The sequence below is a fragment of the Lagopus leucura genome, unplaced genomic scaffold (genome assembly GCF_019238085.1).
Source record: "Lagopus leucura isolate 7727_CA_CO unplaced genomic scaffold, USGS_WTPT01 Super-Scaffold_100015, whole genome shotgun sequence".
Lineage (NCBI taxonomy): Eukaryota > Metazoa > Chordata > Aves > Galliformes > Phasianidae > Lagopus > Lagopus leucura.
The window spans coordinates 11812964-11840577 of record NW_024962269.1 but is presented as its reverse complement, the minus strand read 5'-3'; the positions used below and the strand labels follow the sequence as shown (position 1 = coordinate 11840577).

The following is a 27614-nucleotide window of genomic DNA, read 5'->3' as shown; positions in this document are numbered from 1 at the left end:
GCAACCAAAGCAGCAAACAGCTGGGGCTGTGTCACAACGCCTGGAGGGATTGGTTCACAAGAAGCACAGGATTGGCATCAGATGGCCTGCCACCATTTCAACATAGCCGGGCTTAGCTTGTGCCGCTGGCTGCGCTCCTCCAGCAGCGTTAGATGGCTTCTTCTGGCCAGGAGCTTTGGGGAAGATCTGGATGGCTTTAGGTGTTTGGCAGTGCTGTTTTTCCCAGTGCTTAATCCTTGCTCAATCTCTGTATTTTTTTTTTTTTGGTCATTGATGCAATGTAACAGATACAGCTCAGTCCTGTTTGGAGCACAAGAGTAGTAAACTCAGCACCTGCGCAGTCCTAAAGGAGAGCTGGGTTCCCATCCCAAGCTATACAACAGGTACATTGTTTATATTTCATTTTATTATTAGTTTTATTATTAACATCATTCATTTTATTTATAGGGCCACTCTTCTGCCTTGTGCTCCTTCTTAAAGAGCTGTTTAAAGAGATGAGTGCTAGGAATGCCCATGTCAAATGGGAGATATTTCCACCCATGGTGCTCAGCTCATGCACTGAGTTGCGAGAGCACCAGTGTAGGAAGGGTTTAGTGGGAGCTGACTGCTATTCCCACAGAACTGCTCTTAAATTTGCTTGGAAATGCTGTTAAGCAACTAAATGCCTTTGCCTTCAGCTGGATTATGAGTGCAATTGGCATATGACAGCTTTGCTCGTGCATCGAACGGAGCCGAACGGGAGCGATTCCCAGCTGGAAAAGGAGCTTATTGCCCAATGCCTTGATATTGCTAATACTGAGGGAGAAGTTCATCCTCTTGAGAGGATGATGATTTTTTGGTTATCATTCAGACCTCTGTTAACAAAGCACCACACCGGAGATCACACACTTGGTTTTACCTCTTGATGCTGAAGGGCACTCTGGAGCAAACCACACACCTGCCATCCCATCTCAAAGCTTCAAGCTTCAATTTCCATAGTTTCAAGCTTCTCTGGCACCAAATTGGGTTCTTTATCTTTTTTTTAAAGAAGTGATGCTCAAAAAGACAGCATCTCTCTCTATTAAGATCTGTATAGATGGTGCAAAGGACCACCAAAGCAATACCCTGTAACAGTGCAAGGTAATGAGCAAGACATCCCCTGAGAGAGCCACGCTCACATCAATATATGTGAGTACCTACCTTTGTTCCATCACAGCACGATGAGCCAAGCTAAACCTGCAGGAGAGTCCTCATTCAGCTTGCCCAAGCCCTGCTTCAGGGTCTGTAATGACAGGCTCATTCCTTGAGCTTTGGAAGAACCTTGACAGGGCGTGAAGTTATCCAGCAAGCAGCAGCCCAGTCCCCAAACTCTCCTCACATGAAACAGGCTCTAAAGCGGTTCAGTGGCAGGGGCCAAGGTTGGTAAAGCTGAGTCCCAGCTATCTGCTGGAGACAGAAGGCACAACACACTCCCAGCAGGGATTTGGATTGGCCACAAGTGCAGCACACAAATAGCCTTGTACCTGCCACAGGTCCCTTCTCTTCCCTTTTCTCCCTATTTAACTGGCGAGGGTGTTTTACAGTCTTACCCCATCAATACATCACAACTGCACATCTGTTTCATTTCTCGTATTTTTATTCAAAAAAAGAAGGTTTGCTAACAGCGATCAGTACCGTGGCCCAGGCCCCTCCATACAACAGCTGACTTCAGCAGTCCTGGGCCTTCATCTCCATCCCTGCCTCCTCCGTACCAAACCAGGGACTTCACAACCACTCCTGAATCACGGGATGCTCCTTGACACTTCAGATGGCTTCAACCTTGCAATGTCGCTCTTTGCCTCCTCCTGTCTCAGGAAACCTCAGCAGCTTAAGCAGAGGCTCACAGCCAGATTTAGCTTTATCCTGTCACTAAACTCAGTAAAAAGAAAGTTAAAAAAAAAAACAACAAAAACCCAACAACCTAAACAGGTTTAAAAAGCATACATAAAATCAATCATTTTCTGGAGCTGGAAAGAAACGTTCCCCAGTGGCAGATTAGCCCACATTTATCCACTATAAAGTTGCTTACACCTTAATCTTCGGCATCTTCATCTGACACTAATTAGCAGGCTGGAGGTTCCTATGGGCATCATACTGTCTACATCCCAAAACATGAAAGAGAGCTCTTCCTTTTACCACTTGAAGCACTTTGCTTTTAAAGAAACAATATCAAGTATACCAGACCCAGGAGGTACACTTCTTAAACTTCAAAACCACAGTGGTGTTAGGAGGCACAAAGGTGCAGAAAACTTGCCAGGAAAGCACTGCAACACACACCCAGGGCTCGGCTGTGCAACATTATTTGCTCACACACAAATTAAACCCAAATTGCACTCACTGAACCCTGGGCCCACCTGCACTCTGGCACCCGTTGCTAATTAGGAGATGAATTGAGGAGGCCATAGAAGCAGAAAATTAAATGGGCTAATCAGACCAACGTAGTTGCTTCCCACAAAAAAAAAAAGAACCCCAAATTTACAGAAAAGCCAATGTGTGACTGTAAGAACTTTTTCATATTTAGGGACTCTCAGAAAAGCACGGGAAAAGATTAATTACTTCTTTGACGTTCATTACTGTGCAAGCATCCCATTGAGATCCATCTGACATCCTATTTAACTGTTCGCAGCAACAACTAATTGGATCTTGAAAGAAAGGCAAGAGCAGGACTCCAGGAACACGGCACAGTGTGCTAGCTCCTTGCAGGGAAGTGAAAATAAATTATTTAGACTTGACAAAGTCCCTTGAAGTCCTGCAGTCTTTCTACTTGGCTGGGTCTCAGGCCCATCACCGATTTATCAGCAGTTATTTTTGGATGGGGAGAGAAGGCAGGCTGCTTAGCAGGTAGCTTTTGGGAATTTAGAGCTCGTCATACTTATAGTTTTCACGAGCCCTGGCAGATGTTGAGTGTCTTATACTAGAGCACAGTAAGACACTTCATCCTAATGGTGTTGGTTCGCAGCATCAAACCTCCTTCCTGCCACATTCCAGCATCTCTGCTCCTTTCTGCATTGTTCTTTAGGAAAGGAAAACCCATCCTCAAAACTCACCCTCAGCATCCTCCTAACTGTTCGCCCAGCTCATCCAGCGAAGGCTGCATCCCCCCCAGGGCCACTCGCACGCCCACACCACTTGGAATGAGTCTGCGTGCCACTTTGCTGGGCACCGGGTCCTGCAGGGCAGGAGATGGCTCCTGCTTGGTGCTTCTGAGCTGTGAGAGCCGCCAACAAACCTTCCCTGCCCACCCCGCTCCCTGCCCCTTCCCTCCCCGAGCACGGAGCCAAGAACGTGCCGGCAGCGGCGCTCTTGGCCGAACAAACTAACTACCAACCTCGGACCAGTCACAACAAACGGCTGAACGTCTACCCATCACCTAACATACCCTCAAAAACCAAGGTCACCATCACACGTCATGGACGTAGATCGAACGCCTGGCCCAGCCCAGCAAACCCAAGGCTGGGCCCTCCAGATGCTCACGCATGTCTCCTACCCGTTCCTTGGTGAAACACCGAACAGTTATAATACTCAGGTCAATATATATAGGTACCACGTATATATATTTGTGCCGCTGCTCTGCGCATTAACAAAGACACCCAACCCCACTGGGCTCCTTTCTGCCCCCTCCCCGTCCTGCCCCGGTTGTGCAGCCTGCAGGATCGCAGCCGGGGCCGCCCTACGTGTCCCCCTCGCATTCCCCTACAGTCAGCTTCAAGGCTCCCTGCTGGTGCAGAGTCTTTAAGGCTTTGAACTCCAAGGGCATGGTGTGCGGGCTGGCCTGTGAGGTGTAGCCATACTTCAGGCTATCATAGTAGTGGTACTTGACTGGCTGCTGGTTCTGGTCCAGGGGGAACGGCCAAAATCCGTAGAGATGGATGCGGTTGCAGAAGCGAGTGGCCAAGGTGTACATGAGGAGGCCAGTGGTGGGTCGCTTGATGTGCACCTTGTTGGTCAGCCAGTACCTGCAAGGGAAGAGCAGAGAACCTGTCATCCCCCGGCAGCCAAAGCTCGTGTCTCTCACTTTTTTTCTGTGACTGAGATATATTGGTGATTCAAAGTGAGAGGTTTCTGACTAGCAGAAGAGTTCTCCATGCCAAGAAAGCCTCTCTAGGGGTTGCTTCATGAATAAGCATCTCCTGCTCTCTGTCTGGCGGTTACATCACGCGTGTTGCTATGGCATTGAAGCATCTCACGTCTTGGCAATCCTTTATGAAAAACAAATTGCTTGCAACGCTGGCCTTCAGTACTTCAGCCTACAATTATCTTCCAATCAACCCAGGAGATCGATACCACAGAGCAAACCATCCTCACGTCAAGTAGACTCCAGCAGCCCCTTCCTTGAAGCAGACACTCACACACACACAGCTGACAGTTTTCATTGATGAACGAAGATTTACTGACAGTAAACACAACAGGGCTGCAAAAACGTTTGCCTTTGAAGAAAGGGTCAGCTGGCTGAGAGAGCTCAAGCATACCACCGTGCTCCCGTTATACCCAGCCACTGCTCTGCAATCCTGTGTCAAAATACATCAGAACACTGCACAAAGTCAGTCCATGAAATATGCAATAGTGCACACAGCAATATATCTGCCTACTGTAATATACCACACCTACCACGATACACCACGCCTACCACAGTATACCACATGCCATAGAGATCAGATGAACTCACTTGCAAACTGTGCTAGTTTTTATGAGGGATGGCCAAAAGAAAGGGGGAAGGAGGCATCCCATAGCGATGCATGAGCAGAAATAGCATCAGCAGAAGTATTTTGGAATGCTGATAAAAGTTACTGCAGTATCAGCACCCCTGTACTACAAAGTTTCCAGTGCCAGTGCTTTACTGCATGGACAGCTTGTCCAGTTTGCTCAGCAGGAAAGCACTGTCAGATGAGGAAATACAGAATGGAGAAAGTTGGGGTAGTGGAAGAGGTCCCCAGGCATGTTCCTTCCTCCCAAAATATGATTGATGCCGCCACTGCCTGTCTGAGCCTTCACCATGGGGTCTGCCAGCAGATTACTTATGGTGGGTATTTCAAAGGGACCGGGTGCAGGAGATTGAGCATGAAATGCATCTCGCTCCTCATTCACACTTCCTGCTGGGCTCCCCAGGGTCTGGGGCTCAGAAAGCGGGAACCCACGGGAGAGCAGAGCCATAATCCTGCAAATTAGCTTTTCACAAAAGCCATTAAAATTTAGCAACCAAGGCACAAAATGTACTCGTTTGTTCTCAGCTAGATAAGAGGAAAATTGACTTTTCTGGTGAATCAAATTCCAGAGGCAAGGGCGGGGGACAGCAGAGTTCATGGGGGTCTAACACCCCAGGGCTGGCCAATAATGGGTATGTTGTTTTAGGGTGGAGGTCCTCCTCACCTATCTCTCTCCTCAGCATCCAGCATGAAAGAGGAAAAAAATACTAGAGGGAACAAACACAATACCCAGCCCCAAGGATTGAGCTATGGCGCAGCCAAGGCTGCAGCGGTGCTGAGGTCATCTTAACCCACAGGTGGATGAGACAGATTCCTTGATTGCTTTCAAGGTAATCACACCAGACTCCTGATGTGTGCAGAGAAAGGGAGGATATCACGGCCACTTAGCACTGAATTAGGATACAGCAGGCAGCAGGGAAGCCACCTGGGAAGAGCTGTCCTGTCAGTGGGCCTGCTTTAGGGAAAGACACAAACCACCACTGCACCTACACATGATGCCCATGGGACACCTCACTTCACCATCACCGCCTGAAGCGTATTAACAATGACAAAAAGGACTGGGGGCAACCTCAGAAGAGCCCCACTAACAAACGTGCACAACTAGCATCAAAAGCAGCTCTCTAACACAACAACCCAAAGCACACGTGGCAGCTGAACGCTCCAAACTTTCCAACAACATCAGGGTAGGAACCAACTCAGATGCTTAGAATGAAAAGAATGGATGCCATACATAACACACGATGGCCAAACCAGACCACTGACCACATCACAGCATTTGCAATTTGTTTCTTAAACAGTGAAGGTGGGAAATGGTTTGGGGAATACTTTTTAACAACCCATTTGCGATGGAGTGTAAGAGCTATGCAGGAAGATCTCATCTTCCCACCGTTAGCCAACGGAGACTGTGGTCACATTCCCAGTATAGCGGAGAACAGCTGGGGATGGAAATAAAACCTAATTAATTTTGTAAATCCAAATGAGGTTGTCTGGGCGCACATGGGATGCTGTGTCAACAGCGCACCTTTAATATGTGAGGTCCAGGATTTTAATTAGGAGGAAAGATAATCTTGAAGCAGGCAGTAATTATTTTTCAAACTGGCTACACCAATCACCATAACTATTAATTGCAACATTTTATGGAAAGAGACAGCAATTAAAAGGGAAGAGCAAAGAGCAGTCCTAAAACTCAATGCCTCCTTTCTCAGAGCCTTTGCCCACGTGCTGACCTCCTTCAGAACCAGTGTAAATAAACCCCAGGGGTGCGAGCAGCTCTGGAGGTGGTCGGGCACCCGAGTGGGATGCAGCCATGAGCAGGGAGCTGAGTGCTGCCAGGCAGAAATTGCCTGAGACAGCTCTTGTTTGGAGGATCATGATAATGACAGATGGGAAATGCCACCACAATCATCGAGGCCATCTTTTCTAAGGAAACAGGCCAGACATGGGCCTGAGTACCTGAACTAATACTTGATGGCAGCTAAGGACGGAGGCTTCAGAGTGAGCAGCTCAGAGTACTGTGCTAGTGGGTGGGTGCATCCCAATGCATCCAAGAAAACCCTTGGGTAATGTGCTCTCTACAGGCGAGGGTTAAATTGCAGGATAGAAGAACTGAAAATCCATCACACTGATAAAATGAGTAAAAGCAACCCAGGTCAATGAAGAAATCAAGTTTCAGCGGCCTCAGCTGCATTATTTCTTGATACAAATCAGAATAGCTGAAATAATGCAATTTCAGACCTTTTCCCAACGGCTTACTCGTAGAAGTGTGATACAAACACAAGCTGTTGTGGAGGTGCTAGCCCCTGCCTGTCTGAAGCATGTTATCAGTCTGCCACACACATCCTGCTCCCATTAATGCTCATGAAAAGCTGTCTGAAGGCAGCTGAAGACAGCACCCTGAGGGCACCCTGTGCTCCCACTGCTGCATGCTAGGACCCACTGGTACCAACAGGGAACAGCACAGGATGGAAATGATGCATGGAGCCAGAAGAGAGACCAATATCCCCCTGTTGGGCTGTGTGTCTAGTTTCCATCATTAATTCCACCAAAATAACCAAGAGCTGCACACAGGTCAGTGCTGGATGGGTAAAAAAAGCAGCTGTCCCCCCTCAGGTCTTGTCCAGGAGTCCAAAAGCTGGACATGGAGTAGTGGTGGGCATCATCTCCTGGTCGTGGTATTTGCAATGCCAGTTTTAACACACAGGGCACCCAACACCCACGAGTTAAACCATTTCCACACAGACTGAACACGAGGAATGCAGCCGAAAAAGGATCATTCTGTTTCTTTCCCCCTTCCCTCCTCCATTTTTCCACTTCTTTTTACAAAGAAAAGCCTAAATCTTCTTGATCAACTGGAACAAATCAAATGTCATGGGGACTGTGTGTAAACACACCACAGCTTGGATACAACATGCCTTATTTCCTTGTGCAGAAGCAAGAACGATGGCTGACACAAGGGGTGGTAGTCCTCCATCCTGTTCCATTCATACACTTGTGAGTCATTATTTCCCCTCCCCTGTAGCTGTCTGTGTCCCTCACTTGACACCTCTGCCCTCAGCTAGGCTACCAGGTAGGCACTGTCAGGATGCAGGCAAGGAGGGACCAGGGGAGGGTTTCCATCACGGCCAATGGATGGGAAAGGCAACCTCAGAGCACTACCGTGCTAAAAACTCAAAGGCTTAGATGTTGTTTGGGTGTGGGACCCAGGGAGACATCCGAAGCAAAGATAAATCCACCCTACATCCCACCAAGCTGGGTTTCTGAGGACAGGTGGCAGAGCTGTGCTATGGGAGCTGTGGACTCCAAGCAGGGCAGTCGCTGTCACGGCACACACACACAAGCTGTCAGGGCTGTTTGGCTGGCAAAGCTAACGGGATAGCTGGAACACTTATCGATTTTCTTCTTTCAAGAAGCTCTTAATAAAATCTTACGGGATTAGAACTGGTTACTGCCAAGGGACCCCTGTGATGGACACGGTGAGAAATGCTAGACTAGATAATACAAAGCAAACAGAAACGCGTCCACAAATTCTCCGCAAGATGCAATAGTCAGACCTGCAGATACAATTCTTCCCTCTGCCTCCTGCATTTCATGTTATTTCTCTAACAAAAGCTGCCTGGCAATAGGGATTACAAGGCTTTTTGGAGACATTAGCAGATGACTCCTAACGGGCTCACCTGCTTCCCTGCCAGAAGACAAGTGCTGTACTTGCTGGGTGTGTTGCTCAGGAGACATTTTAGAGAACCTCTTAGAATTGAGTCACACACCCCAAAATGCATGGCAACGACACTGGAAACAGGCACCTTAGCTAGTGACTCTGTTTCATTGCTTTCATGGTTTGCTTCTGAGCTCCTCCATCAAAATGCCGATGGCTTTCCCCATTACTGGCAGGCAGGGAGCAGAGCTGGTGAGTTTAACAGTGTGAAAAATGCCTTGGTCCTACAGCACAGTTATCCAGAAGCATCAGCACAAAAGCTATCAGCAAACATTTAAGACACCAGCAGAGCTAGGAAGGTGATGTCTCAAACGGTGCTGTTAAAGAAAACAGAAAACAAATGCTTTCTATTTATCTCAGCAATACACTCTCTACAAGTGCCACAAATGCACTGCAAATTATAGGAAGAAGTGTTTGATTGCCACTGGAACGCATCCTGGTTTGGGGGAGAGCAGAGCAGGACAATAAGCACTGTGGTTCAAGGAGGAGTCAAGAACTCACAAATATATTTCACTGGAAGTGAAGGAAGAAGAGTAAAGTCAAAGCTTTTGTGGCTGAATTGAAGTTGGCTGAGATAAGGTTAGTCTTTGCACAAAGTGCTATTTCTACAAGAAATAATAAAATATCTAAAAGAGTCTCTTAGCTGAAAGACTTTGCCCATTTCTTTGTGACTTCCAAATCAACTTAGGGCAGATTATAAATCAAGGGCAGCTTTATCCAGCAAAGGAAAAGGGACAGCGCTGGCACAGCAGCACAGGAGGAACATTGTAGGAACTGGGCAGTACCACAGAAGACAAATAAGTGAATTCCTAGTGATGCTGATACTCCCACAGCCCAAACTACATCATAGGAAGGATGCCAAATGGTCAAGACAACCCTACGGGTATCTGAAAACTCCCCAAGATTATCAGCACCCACCCTCAACCCAGCTCACTCATTACTGCCTGAATCGCTCTTAAATCCATCCCAGAGCCCAAACCTGAAGACAGTGCACCAAAGATAACATCAATACTGATACTACACTCAACAGAGCCCTTTGCACCCCAGCCTTGGAGGGGTCCTTCTGCACGGCCCCTTAGCCAGGCTACAGCTCACAGAGTCAGCTTTGAAGTGATCCCATCACTTCTGGCTAGCGACGGGGCTACAATATTAATTATAATCATCATTAACCAGTAGCATCCTTGCTTTCCTGCTGCTGGGCTGAGAGGCAGCAGCTCCCTTGGCTTGGAGGGCCTGATGAGGATTAGCACTGCCCAGCACCAGCTGCACACTCTGCCCTTGGCTGCTTCCCTCAGTGCAGCACAAGCCACCTTTCCCATTGCCCTGCTCCAATTAAGGGCTTTCAGGACTCCAACCAAGAGGGGTCTCCTGTGCCTTCCTTCCACACAACCCCGGGGCTTACCACCATCCATTCAGCCACCAGCAGAGGTCTAACTGCCCTGTGGGACTACATGGGGACAACGTGATGCCAGCCAGGAGCACACCAGGACGGTGCCAGGGGATGAGCAGCTTTGGAGGTTCCTCTGCCTCCACAGGAAAGCAGTGCCCAGCCCCTGGCAGCCCTGCAGAGCTTCCTGCGGGACGTTCCTGGCACCAGGAGAGGTTGCCAGCACAGGATTAGCAGCCTGTTGATTTAAAGGACTTATTACAGGAGCTTAATTCCATTTTGACAGATAAAGTAAGTCAATTACAGCTAGAAATAGCTCTGAATTTGGGTTGTTTTCCCCCCTTTTCTGTGAGCACAACGTTGTTCCCCTTCTCTTTCTTTACCTCAAAGCCAGAATCTTCTGTAAAAAGCCTCTGAGGCCCCAAGAAATCTCAAACAGAAGCACCTGAGGGCAGACCCAACTTTTCTCACCCCTTATTGCTGCCTGGGATTGACCAGATCCTTTTGGCTGGCTCATGCTGGGGACAACCCTAAGAGCACCCCCAGTGCCTTGCAAGTTCAAAGAACAGACTGGGTTGTAAGGGGCTTTGAAGATCGTCAGGATGCCTTGGAAGTTCATTTAAGATGAATAATGCAATTAGCACTATCACAGGTACCCATGGGCTACTCAGGAACTTCTGAGCTTCTTACTGACTCCCCCATTGTCTCTGCCCCCCTATGAGCTCCCTGGTACAAAGGAGCTAACTGAGATTTCCACACATGCCTCAGGCACACGCTGACAAACCTTGTCACCAGCTCAGCTGGCCACCACACACATTTCTCCTAGCAGAGCCCTAGCTGTGGGATGGGGAGTTATTGTGATGATATCCAGGCTTACAGCCAGCAAAGCACAGGCAGATTCAGAATCACAGGATGATAAAGGTTGAAAAAGACCTCTAAGATCATCTAGGCTAACTGCCAACCCACTCACACCGTGGCTGCTAACCATATCCCTCACTGCCACATCCCCATGGTTCTTGAACACCTCCAGGGATGGTGACTCCACCTCCCTGGCCAGTCTGTGCCAGTCCCAACCACTCTTTATGAGAAAAAACTTTTCTTAGTACCCAACCTGAATATTTAGGCTCGCCCTGTTGCATAGCTAGAAGACATTATATTCATAGAGCAGAGCAAGGGGTCCTGCTTGCACCACTCTCCAGCCCACATCGAGGGACCAGAGTCCACTTAAGGGAGCACAAATGCAGTGACTGCTCTCCTGCTGGGGAAGCTCATAAAATCCCAGCTCTGAGCACATCGACCATGTTCTCACCCCCGGACGGCGTGCAGCAGGCGCAGTGAGGGGTAGGCAGTCCTGACATTGATGTGGTGTTTCAGGATGAGCTCGTTAACCCACTCCACGCGCTCCTTGCCCCCCTTGGCCATGAAGGCAGGGATCCAGAGGATGCTGCCGTTGAGGCTGTGCAGGCGCTGCAGCAGCTTCTCCCGCCACGTCTCATTCACCAGGTCCTCGAAGGCTCGCTGGATGACTGATGGGTTCATGGTCACCAGGTCCGTTTTTGTGCCCACGTCCTGCGAGTACTCCTGAACAGGAGCCAGGTTGCACCTGCAAGTGGAAGTACCCAACAGCCCTTAGTGACGGGTGTGACAGAGGGCACTGAAAAGTGTCGCAATGGGTTGATGCTAAAAGCCAGAGCAGCGACAGATGTGTCTGTTTGCTCTCCCTTTTGGAAGGTGGCAGAGGGAGAATGAGGTCTTGCAGTGAATTAGAGAGGCTCTCACCTGGAAACACTGAGCCATCCCACCATCAGGTTATCATTCCTCAATGCACCAAGATGTGTGTGCACGTGTCACCGGGCAGCGCTTATAATGCATAAAGCTGGCGGGTGGGTTTAAATGGGTCTGTATCTCTCCTGGTGCCATTCGAAAATAAAACACAGCAACAAACCTTCCTGGTTTGCTGCCACAGCAGGTTTGAGATGAAATGGCTTTTCCCATGTGGCAGCAGCTTGGGGTCAGGTGGAACACACAGCACAGAGAGCTGATAGTGCCCCAAACACCAGCTGGAAACCATTACCTGCTCATGCACAGGAGATGGGCTTAATGCCTGCAGCCTCCCTTCTCTCCAGGAATAGCAATGTGACACCCACAGCCCTCAGCCTGAGCCTTGCTAGAGTAACATTATCCCAAATCCCTTCTTTGCAGCCAGTGAGTCTCTGCTCACAGCAGCCTCAGTGGCACCAGCAGTGACAATGACACCCGTGGGTGATGGTGCCAGGATGTGTGCTGATGGACGCTGTGACCTTCAAAACCCAATTGCATTCTGTCATTTTAATAGGTGTCCCTTTGGGGCTCTACAAACCTGGGGGGGCTACGAGGGATAAGGATGGAAGAGCAGTGGGATAAACCACCAGCAACCCCTCCTCCATCATGTGGGGTTTTGTGCAGCATGCTGTGCTCTCCAGTGGTGTTTTATAGTGAAGTTACAGTAGTTAACAAGCAGGAAATGAATCCTAACCATCTGTCTCCATAATCAGCCATTACTGCTCTTTTCCCCACTTTACAGTTGGGGAAACAGAAAGAAAACCAAGCAAATGGCATGCTGGGCCTGGAGCCCATCTGACCCACTCACTGCAGGAGTCAAATGGCTGAAAATAAACAGAGCTGTGTGCTGGACTGAGCCCACCAGGCATTGCCCACCAGGTTATATGGCGGAGGAGACATCACTCAACATCCCGATCCTATCCCAATACCCAGTATAACTTTTCTCATGCAGTTTTGCTGCCTGACACAAAACCCCCTCCCTGTACTTTGCCAGAGCTGAGTAAGTGATTTGCTCCCTTGCTCAGGTTCTATTTAAAGGTGCAGCTGACACGGCCCCATCCCCCCGTGGGCAGAAGGCAGCAGCTGGCTGTAAGCAGGGGCAGAGGGGACATTATCCTCACCCCTATGTCACACAGGGACTGACTCTGTGAGCTGCTGATGGATTGGGCTGTCCTCATAATAGACTTGCCAGAAAGCAAAAGTCTGCAAGCCCATAAATCATCCGTGGGCTCCCACAGCTGAGGGATGTGCATGGGTGTTGGGGATGAGAGAGCAAGCGTGCACCTCTTCTCTGCTTTGAGCATCTTCTGACGGAGATGGGGTGGGGATGGGGACCCACCACTGCAGGCCCATGGGGCACTGTGTCTGCAGGGACACCAGCACCAGGAGCAGAGGCACTGAAGCATGGTGTTGGCATTGCTAAGCTTTATACTTTCACCTCCCCAAGACCCCAAACCCCCACGCTCAGCATGCAGCACGAGGTGCCCTACCTGATGACAAAGCTGTGTGTGTCGATCTCGGGGCCACAGCCGCTGCCCAGCAGCACCCCTGAGTTGCCTACGATGGCACAGGAGGGGAACTGCTTGCCCTTGAGGGGAGAGGTGCGGGGCAGCAGCTCATACAGGTTCTGCGAGACGTTCATGGTGCTGTCCCTGTCAAAGACGTAGTGGATGATGTCCCCAGGCTTCAGTGTCCCCTTCAGCACGGAAATGTCCTTCTCTGCATCCAGGAACTTCAAGATCTGTTTCCTGAGGACAGGGAAGAGATGGCCCCATCAGGTGATGTACAGAGATCATGGAATCAGTCAGACTGCAAAAGACCACTAAGGTCACCCAGTCCAACCATCAACCCACCCCCACCATTCCCACTGACCACATCTCTCAGTACCACGTTCTTGAACACCTCCAGGGCCAGTGACTCCACCACCTCCCTGGGCAGCCTGTGCCACTGCATCACCATTCTTTCTGAGAATTTTTTCCTAATATCCAATCTGATAATTTGGGTAATACAGAAGATGGCCTCTTGCTTCCCATTTGCCATCCAGGAACTGCATGCAAACAGCTAGCTCCAACTGGATGCCCTCTTCTGCCCAACCCAGCCCCTCCAGTGGGTGTTCCCCCATTGCTGGGGTTTCTGCATCCCCCCTGGGCAGAGCAGTAGCACCCCAGTAGCACCTGGTTGGGAACTGGAGCTTGAGCAAGGCTGCAAGGCCAGCTGCTTTAGCCAGAAACTCATTTCCAAGCGATAGCTTACAGATATGAAGTCTAGCTCAGCAGGAGATAAGCTTTTTATTTCTTCCTTGACTTCTTTACATGATATACAGAGGCAATTTGCCAGCTTGCACTGGAGAGGACCAGATCTGTCTCTTGTCCTATAGGTAATTACCAGTACCTGATCTTCAAAGAGAGTGTCTGGTTGTGTCTCCATTTGGATGAGGCTGGTTTAATGTTGTGCTTAATGCTTTCATTACTTCTGTCAACAACAGCTGGAGATGAAGAGTCATTTATTACTACTTCAGCTCTAGAGAAAAGAGAGATGGAGGGAGAGAGACAGGATCTGTTAGCATCCCAATGGCATTTCTAATCACTGTCTGAGGCTGTGGCTGCTGGAATTCAAACTTCATCAGAAAAGCAAAATGGTAGTTATTACCCAAACAAGAACTGAAAGCCTGTTTGTATTCTGCTACACTCAAGCAGACACAAATCCTTAAACTCCTGCTTGCTCACATGAACACAGACCTACAAGTTTACATAAAACACAATCACAGATGTCGGTCTGGAAGAACGCATGCACATGGAAGCAGGAGCTCTGCAGGCAGGCTGAGACGCAGAACCCCAGACTTCACCGAGAGATTGGTTGTGCCCCAAAGCTCAGCTCCAGGTTAAAAACCTCATGAGAGAAGTGCAACCTGCAGTTCACCCAAGGGAGAAATGAGTTTAACTGAGCTGCTGGCTCTGCTTGTGAGATAGGATACGTGGAACCCAAATGGGGATGTTGGCTCACAGATCACTTTTTTTTTTTCTCCTGTTGAAGAAGAAAAAGATTTCAGCATCCGTACTGCCTGCTCCATGGCCAGAAATGAGCACGGGGATGAGGAACAGCCACATAAACTCCCACTGTGGTTTCGAGATGATCACTGGGAGACCCCAGCTTTTAATCCCTGCTCTAAGAGGCAAACGAGCCCCAGCACTTCAGTGCAATTTACATCAAATGGCATAAATTAAAGGAGCCTCTGCATATTTGATTCCAGCCAGCCCTCCAAAGAGAATTACCAAGCACCTCATCAAGAAGCTGCGCATGTGTCCGCAGCCCCAAAAAAGCCTTCACACTTCAGAGCACTCTGAAAAACACACACCCAAAAGCACTCGCTACCAGCTGAAGGGAATCTCCCTCTGTAGTGCAAAGGGCTTCTTCCAGCTGGGGAATGGTCTCTAAATAAATACACTGATAAAAGGCAGGTGAAGCCTAGGGAGTGAAAAGAGGGGGACGTGGGGCAGAGCTGGTGGCCTGGGCTCGTGGCAATGCGTGCTCCTGGGAGCACATCTCCAGCCCTCAGAAGGTGCTCCTGGGGGACACTATGGTTCCAAGTACGTAACGTTGCAGAAGGGAAACGAAATGTGTTCCTAAAGGCTGTTTATAAAGGCTGGCTGCCAGAGTGTCGGTGTGTGCTTATACATACCAACGCTACAGGACCTTCTCCAGAGGTTGTTTCCCACTCTTGCATTTTGCCACACCATCTCGTGCCTTGCAAAAAATTACTACGAGGTGTCAGTGTCAAAATCTTAAAGGAAACGCGTAAAGAAGCCTTGGGAATAACGATTTTTTGGGGTCTGTTTTCTGTGTTTTGATCACGCCTTGTGACGTCACCATGGAACAGCACTGCCCTGTCTTTCTTGAGTGGTGGTGTTGAGCTTCGCAACCGCATCACTCGGTAAGGCTGGGATGACACAACACCATCATAACAATAACACAGACACAGAATGAAGCTGTGATGCCACGGAACGACTGCAATGGAGCAACGTTACCCAACTGCATTACGATAAAACCGAATGGAGTTCTGATGTCAAAGCAGCTCTCTCTCCCCTAATAGCACATAGTAAAACTACGCAAATGGCAACTCTATCACTGACTTATTTTCACAATAAGTAACTCTCTCATTCTCTCAATCACCACAACTTGCAGATCCTTGGTTATTTGCAAATGATTATTGCACTGAGCTGGGGGAGGAGGGGGGAGAAACGATTAAGAAAATGCAAAGCAGAAGTGAAAAGAAACAGATACATTTGCTAAATAAGACCAGCACTATCCGCAAAGAGGAGAAGCAGATTAATAGCTGCCTTACAGCAAAAACAAATGAACACAAAATCTAATTTACAAACCTATTAGATTTGCTATGTAAGCTGTTCACAGCTGATCTGATTGTACCTCTGCCTCCAGAACTCCTGCAAGACAAAGGAAATGCATTATTTATAAACCCAGCTCCTCTTTGCCAAGCATTGTTCAACAGTCAAGAGAACCTGCTCCAAAGGGCTCTGAGCTGAGGCAGGGCTCACACCCCACCCTGTCAGAGCGGAGATGTCCTGATGCCTGCAAAGGCCTTTTCACACTCACTGTCACCACTGCCCTGCCGCAGCTGTAGAACTGTTACAGCAAAAGAGCTCCTACCCAACCGAATGAATAATACCTGCGCTCTCTAATCAGCCATCAAAGACATCTGCTTTCTGCTGTCAAAGCAGCATGCAGCCCATAGGTTGCATTAGATACATTTCTTCTTGTTTCTGTTTTTACAGATCAGGCGGGAGTAGTGTCCAGAGTTCTCCTTCACCTCTGAGCTGACAAGGGATGTCCCTGTCCTACGGTGAGGACCAACTCACCAACCTGGATGGGATTCCAGGTCTTTCTCCTGGAGAATGGAAGCCATTGTCCTTCACTGAAGACCGCCCAGCATCTCCATTCTAACCAAAATGAGCCTCTAGCCTCCTGGGAGACTTGCAGAGACCCTGTCCTCACTGTGCACCTTCTGGTGACACCATGCAGACCCAAGGCCCTGCTCCCACTCCCTCTGATCCCACTGGTGCCCTGGAGCCCCCAGTCTCACATTTGGTGTAAGCAGACTGGAGCTACGAGGCCAGCTCATTCACAAGCTGGGCTTGAGACCTTGAGTGCCACTGCCAAGGAACGGCACAAGGAGAGCATCAAACCTCCCTGAGCAAAACAGTGCCAGTGGAAAGCCCAAATTTCCAACACCAGGCACTGGACTGATGCTGTAACAAAGGATGGGTGGCACCAAGCCTCTTCAGAAACCTGAGTCACTCATTCAACCCACCAATCCTCAGTTCAATGCATACAATCTCGTCCAGCATTTAGATGGATGCAGAGCCCCTTCCTGATTCAGCTCACTATTTTTTAATAGGTCACAAAGAACTCTTACCCTGCTTTCAGGTGATGCTCAGTGGCAGACACATTTCAACTGCCACGTACCCACTGCTCTGTTTTATTGTTTCCACTGTACAGATATCCACATGAACACGCTCATAAAGAGAACCAAATTGTTTTCCAGCAGAAATATTATTACCTGGAAATATATATCTTAATGAAAATGTATCTCAGGAGTATGTTATTTCTAGTAGAACTGAAAAGATCCCAAATGCATTAGACACAAATGAAATAGTGAGCATGACCATTTGGTAGCATTAAAAAGATTTTCAGGCTTGTGGGATGCGATGTAAACCCTTTAGTTAAGCTGAGTGCAGCCCTCAGCACTGCATAATGTGAAACCTTTGGAAATGCCACAAAGGTTGTCCCTTCTCTCCCTCCTGCAGAGACAATCTGTGGCCAAAGCCATTGAGATTCTCCCTCTGACACTCTCCTTTTCCCTTTGACAAACCTGAGAGCCAGTGAGCTGTTTCAATTTTTTTTTTTTTTTTTGGTGTATCAAGGGAACAGCAGGACTAGCTTATTCCTAGAGCCTACTGGCATTTAACAAGCCTCTGCTTTAATGGGGTTCACCGCAGGGTGTGGGAGCAGGCAGGATTAGCGTGCAAACCACGCAGCCTTTCAGAGACGTCTCCTCTGAAGGAGCCTTCCAAATGGGATTCACACTCCTTCACACTGGCTGTAAGAGAGATAGGGACTGGATTAAGGGCTTAGAAAAAGAAATGCTGCTCCCTGATAAGTTCTGGTTCACCACTTCTGTGATAGGATGTGGGAGGGAATCACAGAAATCAGGAAGTGGAGAAGACTTCTTAGCTCCATCCCATCCATGCTCTGTCATCATCAGGATCTGAAGCATCACAACATATTATTCAAATGAATTTATCCAGTCTAAGCTTCACGTGCCCTCAGTGACAGCCCCGTGCATGCTTCCTCCCAAAATTCAAGCAGGCTCTGGAGCTGCTGGATGCAGACAGATAAGCTGGGAGCCGTGGGATGAGGCACTGCTGTGGGTTCCCTGGTACCCAAAAGGGCAAGGAAACGCTGCCTTCCTCTCTGGGTACTTACAGGCTCTATATCCTATTATGACATGAAACTGCTATCCTACACGAACATGGAAGGGACGGCTCATTGGTGCTGGAGTGAGCAGGGCTCTGCTAGCCAATGCCTGGCTCAGCAACAGTGGGGTTGCTGTTGGCAGGTACATGAATGCTGGCAGTGATGCTGCTCCCCGCACCAGGCTCGGCTCCTTTTTCCAAACCACAGAGATACAGAGAGGTTGGGATATGGTACTTTACTGAAGGTCCAGTCAATCCTAAAACTCTCCTATCCAAAACCAACTGCTTTTCTGCCTTTTGTTCCTTCCTGCCCTACACTGCAACTTTGGGACACCTCCCCTACAATCTCCCTTAGCACTGAGCCATGATTGACCCATCCAAGTACTCAGGTCAGCCCTCCAGAGGCTCAAAATGCCTGCAGTTCAGCCAAACACAATGTTTTCCAACGTCTGCCGTAGCCTCCAACAAAGGCAAACCACCTGTACCACCTCACCATCCCATCTGGGAAGAGGCAAACATTAAGAAATGGAAGGCAGTAATTTAAGAGGCCTGTGTAAAAGCAACCAACAAACAAACAAAGCCCATTTTATTACATCTCACTGACCTGGAGTTTCAAATCTCTCAGCATCAAAAGGCGAAGACCAACCTTGATTAAAATTGCACAGATAGACATTGATTTTGAAAAGCTTTCTAGGGCTACACCGTGTTTAGATTGAATTACTTTATTAATCTAGTTGTTATCAGTTTGACTGTATAGCCAGTCCCACAAAATACCAACCTGCTCCCTAATCCTATTAATTACAAAACGCTCTCCTTTTGATTTCTGCTTGGATGTTTTCCAGCGATAAGTCACGTCTATACGTGCTAATGCCATATTACTGGCTTACACCATCCTTTCTCATTTTTGCCTCGAGATTCTTCAAGCTCAATTTTGACTATCTAAGATATTATATAGGTCAGGAATTTCTGTGCTCGGTTGCAAAGTGACACTGATTCACATATCAGAGGATAAGAAAGAAAAATTATCTTATGATTCAGGCCCAAATTTTCTTGGATAAAGAATTCTTGATATACCAGGTATGCAAAGACTTTTCCATTTCCTGTCAACCAATGGGTTGTTTAAGGTTTTTGTTTCCCTTTTCATCGCTGTCTTTTCTTAAATAATAATCTTAATTGTCGCTCAGCACAGTTTGGTCTTGCTTTGAGCCATTTTGATACATGAAACTAGAGCTCCTCTGACTGAACAAGTAGGTCACACAGCCTCTTTGGGTGACTGGGCCTCCAACAGCAGGCTTCACACACCCCTATGTGCAGGCATACAAATTTAAAAATGTGTTATCCATGGATATTTTATAAAGTAAACCCCTGGCTCCTCCTTCTTTCCAGAACAGAATACACACGGGAAGCAGGCACAACATGCATGAATGGTCCAAGGACACAAATTCTGAGCACATCATGAGCTGCATTTGCACTTCTTGTAGAGCAAATGTTCTACTCTACCATGTTGGGTCGCCTTCCCAACCTTAGGCAAGACAGGTTACCCCAGCTCTCATCCATGGAAAACAGAGCTAGTAGCATCTACATGACCCACTATGGGACTGTCAAACTAAATGTATTCATCCAAATTCCTCAGAAAGAGAGCTCAGAGCTCCTGCTTTCTCCAAGGAGTGTAAATGAGCAATACCCACTCATTGAGTCTTCACAGCCCTCACGTGTTAGGTGCATGTTATGATTTTGGGATGGTACTGGGGAAGTGGCTTGGCCAAAACCACATGGGTAACCCCATCTGCATGCACAAAAGGCAGAGCCTGCAGCATGAGAACTGGCTGCCACCTGTGTGTCTCCCACCCTGGAAATCAGCTGCTTGCAGGCAGCACCACCTGCCCACCCCCACGTTCCCCTCACTCCAGAAACACAGTTCTCAGGTTTGCTTCTCACCCACCTCCCTGCACCACACATCCTAACACCAGGATGTTTGGTATTTGCAGATCATTCCTGGTGACATTTCAGCAGTTGCTGTTGAGGTTTTCAAGCCAGGGTGTGAAGGGGACTGGGACCTGCCAACGTGTGCCCTCCCAGGGAGCAAGTTTCCTCCCTGGGGATTAATTTGGAGAACATTTCTAAAGCATTCGCCTGCTAGGATGAAAGATCCCCCAATACATCTTGATGAGACATTTAAAATCTCACTTGGATGTGTTTAAAATCTCACTTGTTCATATTGTCACAGCTTGGCAGAGAGAGTGTCAAAAACTTCCTAAATATCAGGTGCTATTTTTGCAGCTCTAAGTTCCACTCTTTCTATCAAGTCATAAGAAAGCATTTCAGAGAATCTGCCCATGTCAGGGCATTCAGGAAAATCACAGAACCAGAGAATGCCTTGGGCTGGAAGGGACCTCCAAGATCATCAAGCTCCAACCCCCTGCCATGGTCTGGTTGCTCCCACCAGCTCAGGCTGCCCTGGGCCCTATTCAACATGGCCTTGAGTACCTCCATGGAAGGGGCACCCACAGCTCTCAACGGCTGTGCCAGGGCCTCACCGTCCTTTCAGTGAAAAATTTCCTTGTAACATCTAATCTAAATCACCCCTCTTTCAAAGCCATCTATCTACCTGTATATGGATGTCAGCCTCACCTGCACCACCTGCCCAACCCAGGACCAGAAGGGATAAGGAGTTGGAGGAGCACTGAAGCAGCCCCGCCTGCCGGCTCTGCACCAACTCCAGTGTAAATCAGAGCAGGGTTTGGCTCTCAGCTCTCTGCCTGGCTGCAAATCACTGTGTGCAATCACTGCCAGCATACGCCGAGGGCACAAGAATTGAGATGCATGAGTTTGCAAAACAGAGACACCTATTGCTTATTAGGGAATAAGCCAATTAGGCAGAAATGCTTACGTGACAAAACCAGCAAAGAGGCAGCAGGAAAGGCGCAGCTTCAAAGGTGAAAGGACACAAGATGGAGAAAGGGGATCCCTTTGGGGTAACCAGACCATCAGCACTAAACCCCCATCTCACAGGCTCTATTCCCAGCCAGACACAGATGACCCAGCACCAGCTCTCATGTCTGCACATGTCCATCATCATACAATGCTCCTGCTTTGTCACCACTGACACGCTCACAGGGGTCACACGTCACACACTCTATTTCTCCCCATCCTGCACTCTGGCAGACCTTACTCCTTCACAGAACCACAGAATCGTTAAGGTTGGAAAAGCCCACTAAGATCCTCAAGTCCAACCATCAACCCATCCCACCGTGCCCATTAGCCATGTCCCTCAGTGCCACATACACCCTTTTCTTGAAAAGTTTCTCTGGCCACATTAATGAAATATCCAGCGCAGGAAAAGCCACAGAAGCAGGCAGAAAGGATCCAAAGAGGCCTTGAGATGAGAGCGTTGTCTGCGGATTTCGATTTTCCCCTCCTGGAGAGGAGAAGAAAAATACCAAGAGTCCTCAAAAAGAGCTGAGAAAGACAAAAGTGTCACTGCTAAAATACCCATGTCTACACTGTGCGTTCTTCCTGAGATCATTTTTTAAGCCAGCAGAGCTATTGGAAGTCACAAGCAGTAGAGCATCAGTCTTGCAGCAGATCCTGTCAGCCTGTGCATTCATGCCCTACAAGGCAGAAATTCCAGTGGCTCTTGTAGCATCTTCAGGACAAAGTAAAAGGGAATGGTGCAATATGAAAAGAGCACATTGGAGGGGCTGTAGTCTCCAGGCTCGTTGGAATACTCAGCCCCTCATGTGGTTTCTTCCACTGTCAGCATCGGTGCTGAGGACCTTTCCTGGGCAGCAACATCCTCTTGGTGCTGCTCTTTTATCCAAGCACCCTCAGTGTGATGTTGGGTACCAGGAGTGCAACTCAACTCGGGACACCAGGATGCATTGAGATGCTCATCAACAGAGCACTCCAAAACCACACTGTGACAGTGACAATACCGAGCTTTTAAAAGCAACCCAGCCTGTGCTAGATGGGCAGAACCGTGTGCTCAGCATGCAGATTGGCCACACTTTTGCTTGTGGTTTTTTTTTTTGGTGTCGTTTGCGATCCTCCCAGTGGATTTCTATATGCAGTAACATGGACTGTTTGCAGCAGCAGCAAGAAGAAAGATTCCAGTGCTTCATTTTGGAAAGATCCACTGAACCAGCAGCCAGCTCAATGAATTGAATGCCATGCAAATAAGAGACCTGTGAGCACACAAGAGCAGGACCAGCAAAGTTACTGTGCCATCAGCTCTGCTGAACATGCTTCTCTCAAGACCACCACCACCAGGGCTATTCAGATATACAGCGGGATACAAAGAAAAAAGGCATTGTAAGGATATATATTACATATTATAAGGTTATATATACAATATAAGGTTCTGCTTTCTCTTCTTTATTCCCCCCACTATTAAAATGCAAGGAGCAGAGCTGTTGACACCGGCCTGCTCTGCCACGGTGTCTGCTGAACAACACCTTAAATTCTACTCCCACAGTGAATTTGCTGGCCTAGGGAACTCGCTCCTTGCAAAAAGAAGCCAGGGAAAAAGCGAAACAATTGCTGCCTAGTATTGTGGTTTGGGCTTATTTCTTGCTGCTGAGGGTGACCCAGGTCCAGAGAAAGCAAATGATGGAGGCAATTAGAGGAAGCCTGTCTTCGAAACAACTGGTTTTTATAGCCTGCAGATGTCTTTAAGTAGTTCTGGTCTTGGGGATGAGAAACCAAAACACTTGTAACCAGCAAGCCCAGGGAAAGGAGTGGGAGCTCCTGTGATATGCTCCTCTACAAGATCAAAAGCACATTTGGCATGCAGGTAGGCAAAGATGAACAGATGTCCAAGCAGAAAAACCACTGTTGCTGCAGGCATGTGAACACAGAATACAAGAAAAAAAAAGAGAATAGAGCCTTTTATCAGTGTCCAATTCCTTCCGGATTTAACTCATGCATTTGCAGGTGTAGTGAAAGGAAACAGAAAGCCAACCTGGGCAAGAGGGAAACTTGCAGCACTTGTTGGAGTGTTCTCTCGGTTGCTGTGGTTGCTGGGGTGGTATTGAGCATGACTTGGAAGCTCTGCTGGGATGGAGCAAAGGAGCACTGATGGAGCGAGAGGAGCTGTGCAACCAACCTAGAACTGTCAGGAGGGCTGCCCTGATATTTTCTTATTCAAATCAGTGCTCCAACATGGGTTTCACTTTCCAGCCTGAAAAAGCATGGAGCTTTTGTGAGAATTCTGTCCTACCCAATGGACACAAAGGCCTCCCTGCTGACTCCTGCAGAGGCAATGCTCCTTTGGGCCCACTCAGATCATTGGTGGCTTGTAAGCGTGCAAAAACCTAGAATAGGCAGAATAGAGCGCTTTTTTCACCAAAACTTTCTAGTGTAGAGCAAGTCTCAGAGTGATGGTCAGACCAGGTGATCTTAGTGCTCTTTTCCAACCTTAGTGATCCATGACTTGTTACCAGGTGCAGTAAATCACAGCCTGAAGGACTTAAGCAGGACGGTTCCACTGCCAAAAGCGTTGTATGATTGTTGCATGCTACAGACACCTGGACCAAATGCAGCACCGAGGGAGCAAAACCTCCCGAACAGGCGGGCATTGGGACAGAGCACACGATGAAAAAGCGGCCCTCTGGGGACATGCTTTGGGGCAGGGCAGCAATATGCGATTCTCCGGCTCCTCGCTTCAAAGCGCTGACAGAATTCCTTCTGTAATCAGGACGGGAAGGCACGCGGTTTGGGCAGGCAAAGAAAAGGTTGGCTCATTAAGTCCAACCCATTACCCAAGTGTCAAGTGCTCCCTAAAATGGCTCACCGCTAATTTGAGAAGTCACCTGGTGGCAGCGGGTCACCAGCTCCCTCTACAGACAATCAGGCCACAGCCGGACCCCCGCAGGACCGCGACGGCACACGCATAACAAAGAGTGCCTTTAAACTGCCATTGAGGAGCAGAATTTCGCGATAATTATCCCCATGGATGCCGAGCCCTTTGTCTCCGTCTGGCCCTCTCCTCCATCCCGGCTGCCTGGAGAACCGGCAGCGATCGCTTCGCGTTACCCAAAGCATCTCTTTTGTTTCCTTCGGGAGAAACAAAGAGGCAGAAAAGCGCTAGAAAACCCATCAGCGGGCTGTAGGGAAAGTTCAGCAGCCGAACCTGGCGGCTTCTGGGGACCGAAGCGCCAACGACGCCGGCAACGTCTCGGCTTCACCGCATCCCTGCCAGCATCCCCCGCGAGTTGGGATGTGGGTGTCCGGATGGGACATGCAGGACTGGAGAGCAGCACGTCCCCGGCACCGCCACGCTGCTGAGTGGCCATCCTTGCCCTCACCTCGATGTTTCAGCGTCTCCGCCTGCAGGAAGGGCCGTGCGTAGCTGGAGGAGCAAAGCGGACTCTAACCACGTTCCTCAAACAGCTCTGCCAGGCACAGCTTCGACTCCGAGCCCCCTTCACCTGCGATGCTGGGAACTTGTCTGGGCAAACAGCACAAGATATATATATATTTGGTCCTTTTGCCAGTTAATATTACACTCTTACTTTGAACCTAATGAACATTTTGTTCTTTCTTTCTGAGATTTCTCAGTATTCGTAGGTGAGAGAAATACATTCCCCCTTCTCCTACCCGTACAAGGCATATCCTTCCAAAAACAATCCAACTCGCAGGCAGGGGGCAGGGCACGTGTAAAAGTGGGCAAGCTGTTCGCTCTGCACAATAATTAGAGAGTGCTTCGATGCCAAGGAAAAGGAAAAAAAGAGTTGCACCTGCCTGCAGCCCCCAGCCCTGTGTGCCAGGGCCAGCTGCCTGCAATGGGGAGTGCAGAGCAAGACAATAAACCATCACCCAAATAATCTCCATCTGAGGAAGGGCTGAGCAAAAAGCCGTTGGTAGTTTCCAAACATCTTTTGCACACTGAGAGCTCCTACAAAACTTTGAGGCTCCTCTGTGCCGTCATGCACATTTTGTCACACGCACTTGTTGTCACACAGTTCCCTTTGCCTACAACTCCTGCTTGCAAGCAATTCTGCTATCATGCGAGCCCAGAAGCTGGCTTTCCTACATCCACAATCATAGCATCATTGAAAAAGACCTTTAAGATCACCCAGACCAATCACCAGCCCATCCCCACCATGCCCACTGACACGTCCCTCAGTGCCACATCTCCACAGTTCTTCAGCACCTCCACAGACTGCAGACTCCACCAACCTCCCTGCCCAACCTGTTCCAAAAAACCACTGTTGAAGCCCAGGAATGAACCACAGACCTTTAGATCTTCCCAGCATCATGCTGACCATCCCTGCACACAGGGATGAGCTGCATTTTGCACCAGGCTCCCCTGCTTAGAGCTCTGAGGTGTGCAATGATCAGTGAGCGGCCCCTTGTGTGAATGGGGTGAAGGAGTTCAGACATGGAGCACATCTGGGATTTCTGATGTACAGTGGGGATAAAGAAATGCGTGAGAAAAGAGAAGTAAGGAGAAAATGGCATTTTGTCTTGCTTTATGATTATTTCTTATTACAGCCGGGTCTCACCTTTGCTCTGTGTCCCAGCCCACACTGTAGCTTGTCTACAAAAATCAGCATGGGACTGATGCCCACTTATCAGAGGGCAGCAGATGTGGGGCAGCGCAGGGCTGAGCAGTGCACAGGGCTGTGCACGTTGCCTCCTGCACTGGCAGAAGCGTGGTACTGAACGGGCTGCTCGTTATTCCTCTGCAACTCCTCTGACCCTGTTGCTGTCGCTGCCGCTGAACAGTTTGGCAGCACTTCCTCGGAGAAGTACAGCAACAAACTCAGATGCCAGGGCTGGGAGATAAGCAGCCAGCAAACATCCAATTTCCATACAATGTACAGAAAAGAGAGGAGGAAAAAAAAAAAAAAAATAAAGAAAGCCACTCACTGGGAATCCCTAATGAACCAGGGGGAAAAGCAGAACGAGCAACTAACAAAACAGAATGGATTTTCAATAAGGGCACAGCAAGTTCTAGCGGACAGATCTAGCAGATAGGAGAGGAGAGAGAAGAAAGAGCCGAACCAGGGAAAGGTGAGGGGAGAAAAGCAACGGGATCAGAGCAGCGTGTCCGATGGGGAGGATGCTTCCTAAGCATTTCATTTCCTTTATTATTATATAGATGGTGCCAGCTGATTGCAGAGCAATAATCCATCCCGCCTGGTAACCTACAGGCTGGATGCTTCTGGGCACTTCTTGCCTGTGGCACTCAGCACAACACAACAATGAAACAATGACAAACATCCCTGCCTTCCCTTTCTCTTTTCAGCCAAGTGCCAGGTACTTGTTTTGATACCGAACGGTGGAAATGCCACCCGCTCCTATGCAGAAAGAAGGACCCTGTGCCATTACAAGTGCCCCCCATGTTGTCGTGATTATTTGACTTGTTTTCTCACACTGCTGCAATGAGTTCCTCAGGTTAATGCAAATCCTCCTCTCCGTTCCTGTTCCTGTCACTCCCTAATTTCCTAACCAGCCTTCAGAGGTGGTACGGGGTGGGCAGGGCACTGCTCCTCTCCCTAGATTTTGGGGTTCCTTTAGTCTCTGCCGTACAGAGGCACCGGGAAGGGCAATCACCCCCATCCCACATCGCACCTCCTCGCTCGCCTGGCGGGTCCCTTTACCCATCGCCCGGTGCTCCACCACGCCCATCCGCCCGCTCCCCCGGGCTGCCACTCGCCCCTCCATCAGCCCGTCCACACCTGAGCGCTGCCCGCACCCAAAGCCCTCTCTCCGAGCCGCTATCCGCTCCAATACCTCCGAGCAGCCTGCTACCTGCCCGGCATCCCTACCCGGACCTGCGAAGGATCGAGCAGCCCTACCCGGACCGCTATTCAACGCCCCTAAGAGAAGCGGTGCGGCTCCAGTCGGGCTGACAACCCCATTGTCCCTAACGGGACCGCCGGGTCCCGCTTCCCACCCGGACCGCGCTGCCCCACGCCGCCCGAACCAACCCCACTCCCCACCCGCTATTTCCGCGCTACTTCCCACTTCTACGAGCGAGAAACCGGGAGAGCCGGAGACAAAGAAACTGTCCGGGCGCACCCCCCTCCCTCACCGCTCCTCCTCCTCCGACACCCCTTCCCTCCGTCAATTTACCCGTTCTCCTCCTCGATCTCCGAGATGTCGGCGAAGATGAGGAAGCCGACGAGCAGCGTGAGCAAAGCCAGCGTCCAGCCCCGGCACGGCAGCGGCATGGCTCCCGGGCTGGGCCGCTCCGCGGGGTGCGGAGCTCGGCTCCGCGTCCCGGTTCGGCCCCACAGCCGCCGCCGCCGCCGCCCGGCGGGGCCGCTCCGCCCCTCGGCGCCCGCCGAGCTCCCGTCCCGCCCCGCCCGGCGTGGGGAGGGGAGAGGAGGGCAGGGGTTGAGCCGCTTCCCCCCAGCGGACAAAGTTTGCTGCCGCCCCGCACCGGGGGGAGCCCTCCGAAGGGCCGCCCCCAGCCCCGCGGTGGGGTTTCGCCGCCCCTCCTCTGCGGGGTCGGAGGGGAACAATGCGAGGTG

At 49.5% G+C, this 27614-nt stretch overlaps 1 protein-coding gene across 2 annotated transcripts; it reads right to left on the bottom strand.

The window, feature by feature from the left end:
* Positions 1-1597: 1597 nt before the first annotated feature.
* On the bottom strand, positions 1598-27336 carry ST8SIA2 (ST8 alpha-N-acetyl-neuraminide alpha-2,8-sialyltransferase 2). Of its 2 annotated transcripts, XM_042876151.1 has the most exons (6): positions 27214-27336; positions 16021-16083; positions 14033-14161; positions 13132-13389; positions 11130-11423; positions 1598-3974 (listed from the first exon to the last, which is right to left on the bottom strand). In XM_042876151.1, the coding sequence occupies exons 1-6, from the start codon at positions 27309-27311 to the stop codon at positions 3689-3691; spliced, it is 1128 nt and encodes a 375-aa protein (XP_042732085.1). In that variant the 5' UTR covers positions 27312-27336; the 3' UTR covers positions 1598-3688. The 2 variants fall into 2 exon arrangements, with proteins under 2 accessions (XP_042732085.1, XP_042732086.1); XM_042876152.1 differs by lacking the exon at positions 16021-16083.
* Between the last annotated feature and the right edge of the window lie 278 nt (positions 27337-27614).

Excerpts from the sequence above, each read along its gene's own strand:
- ST8SIA2 (XM_042876151.1), bottom strand. The coding sequence starts at position 27,311 with ATGCCGCTGCCGTGCCGGGGCTGGACGCTGGCTTTGCTCACGCTGCTC. Across the intron at positions 16,084-27,213 it reads GAGATCGAGGAGGAGAACGG|GAGTTCTGGAGGCAGAGGTA; the intron begins GTAAATTGACGG and ends TTTGTCTTGCAG. Across the intron at positions 3,975-11,129 it reads CTGCTGCACGCCGTCCGGGG|GTACTGGCTGACCAACAAGG; the intron begins GTGAGAACATGG and ends CTTCCCTTGCAG.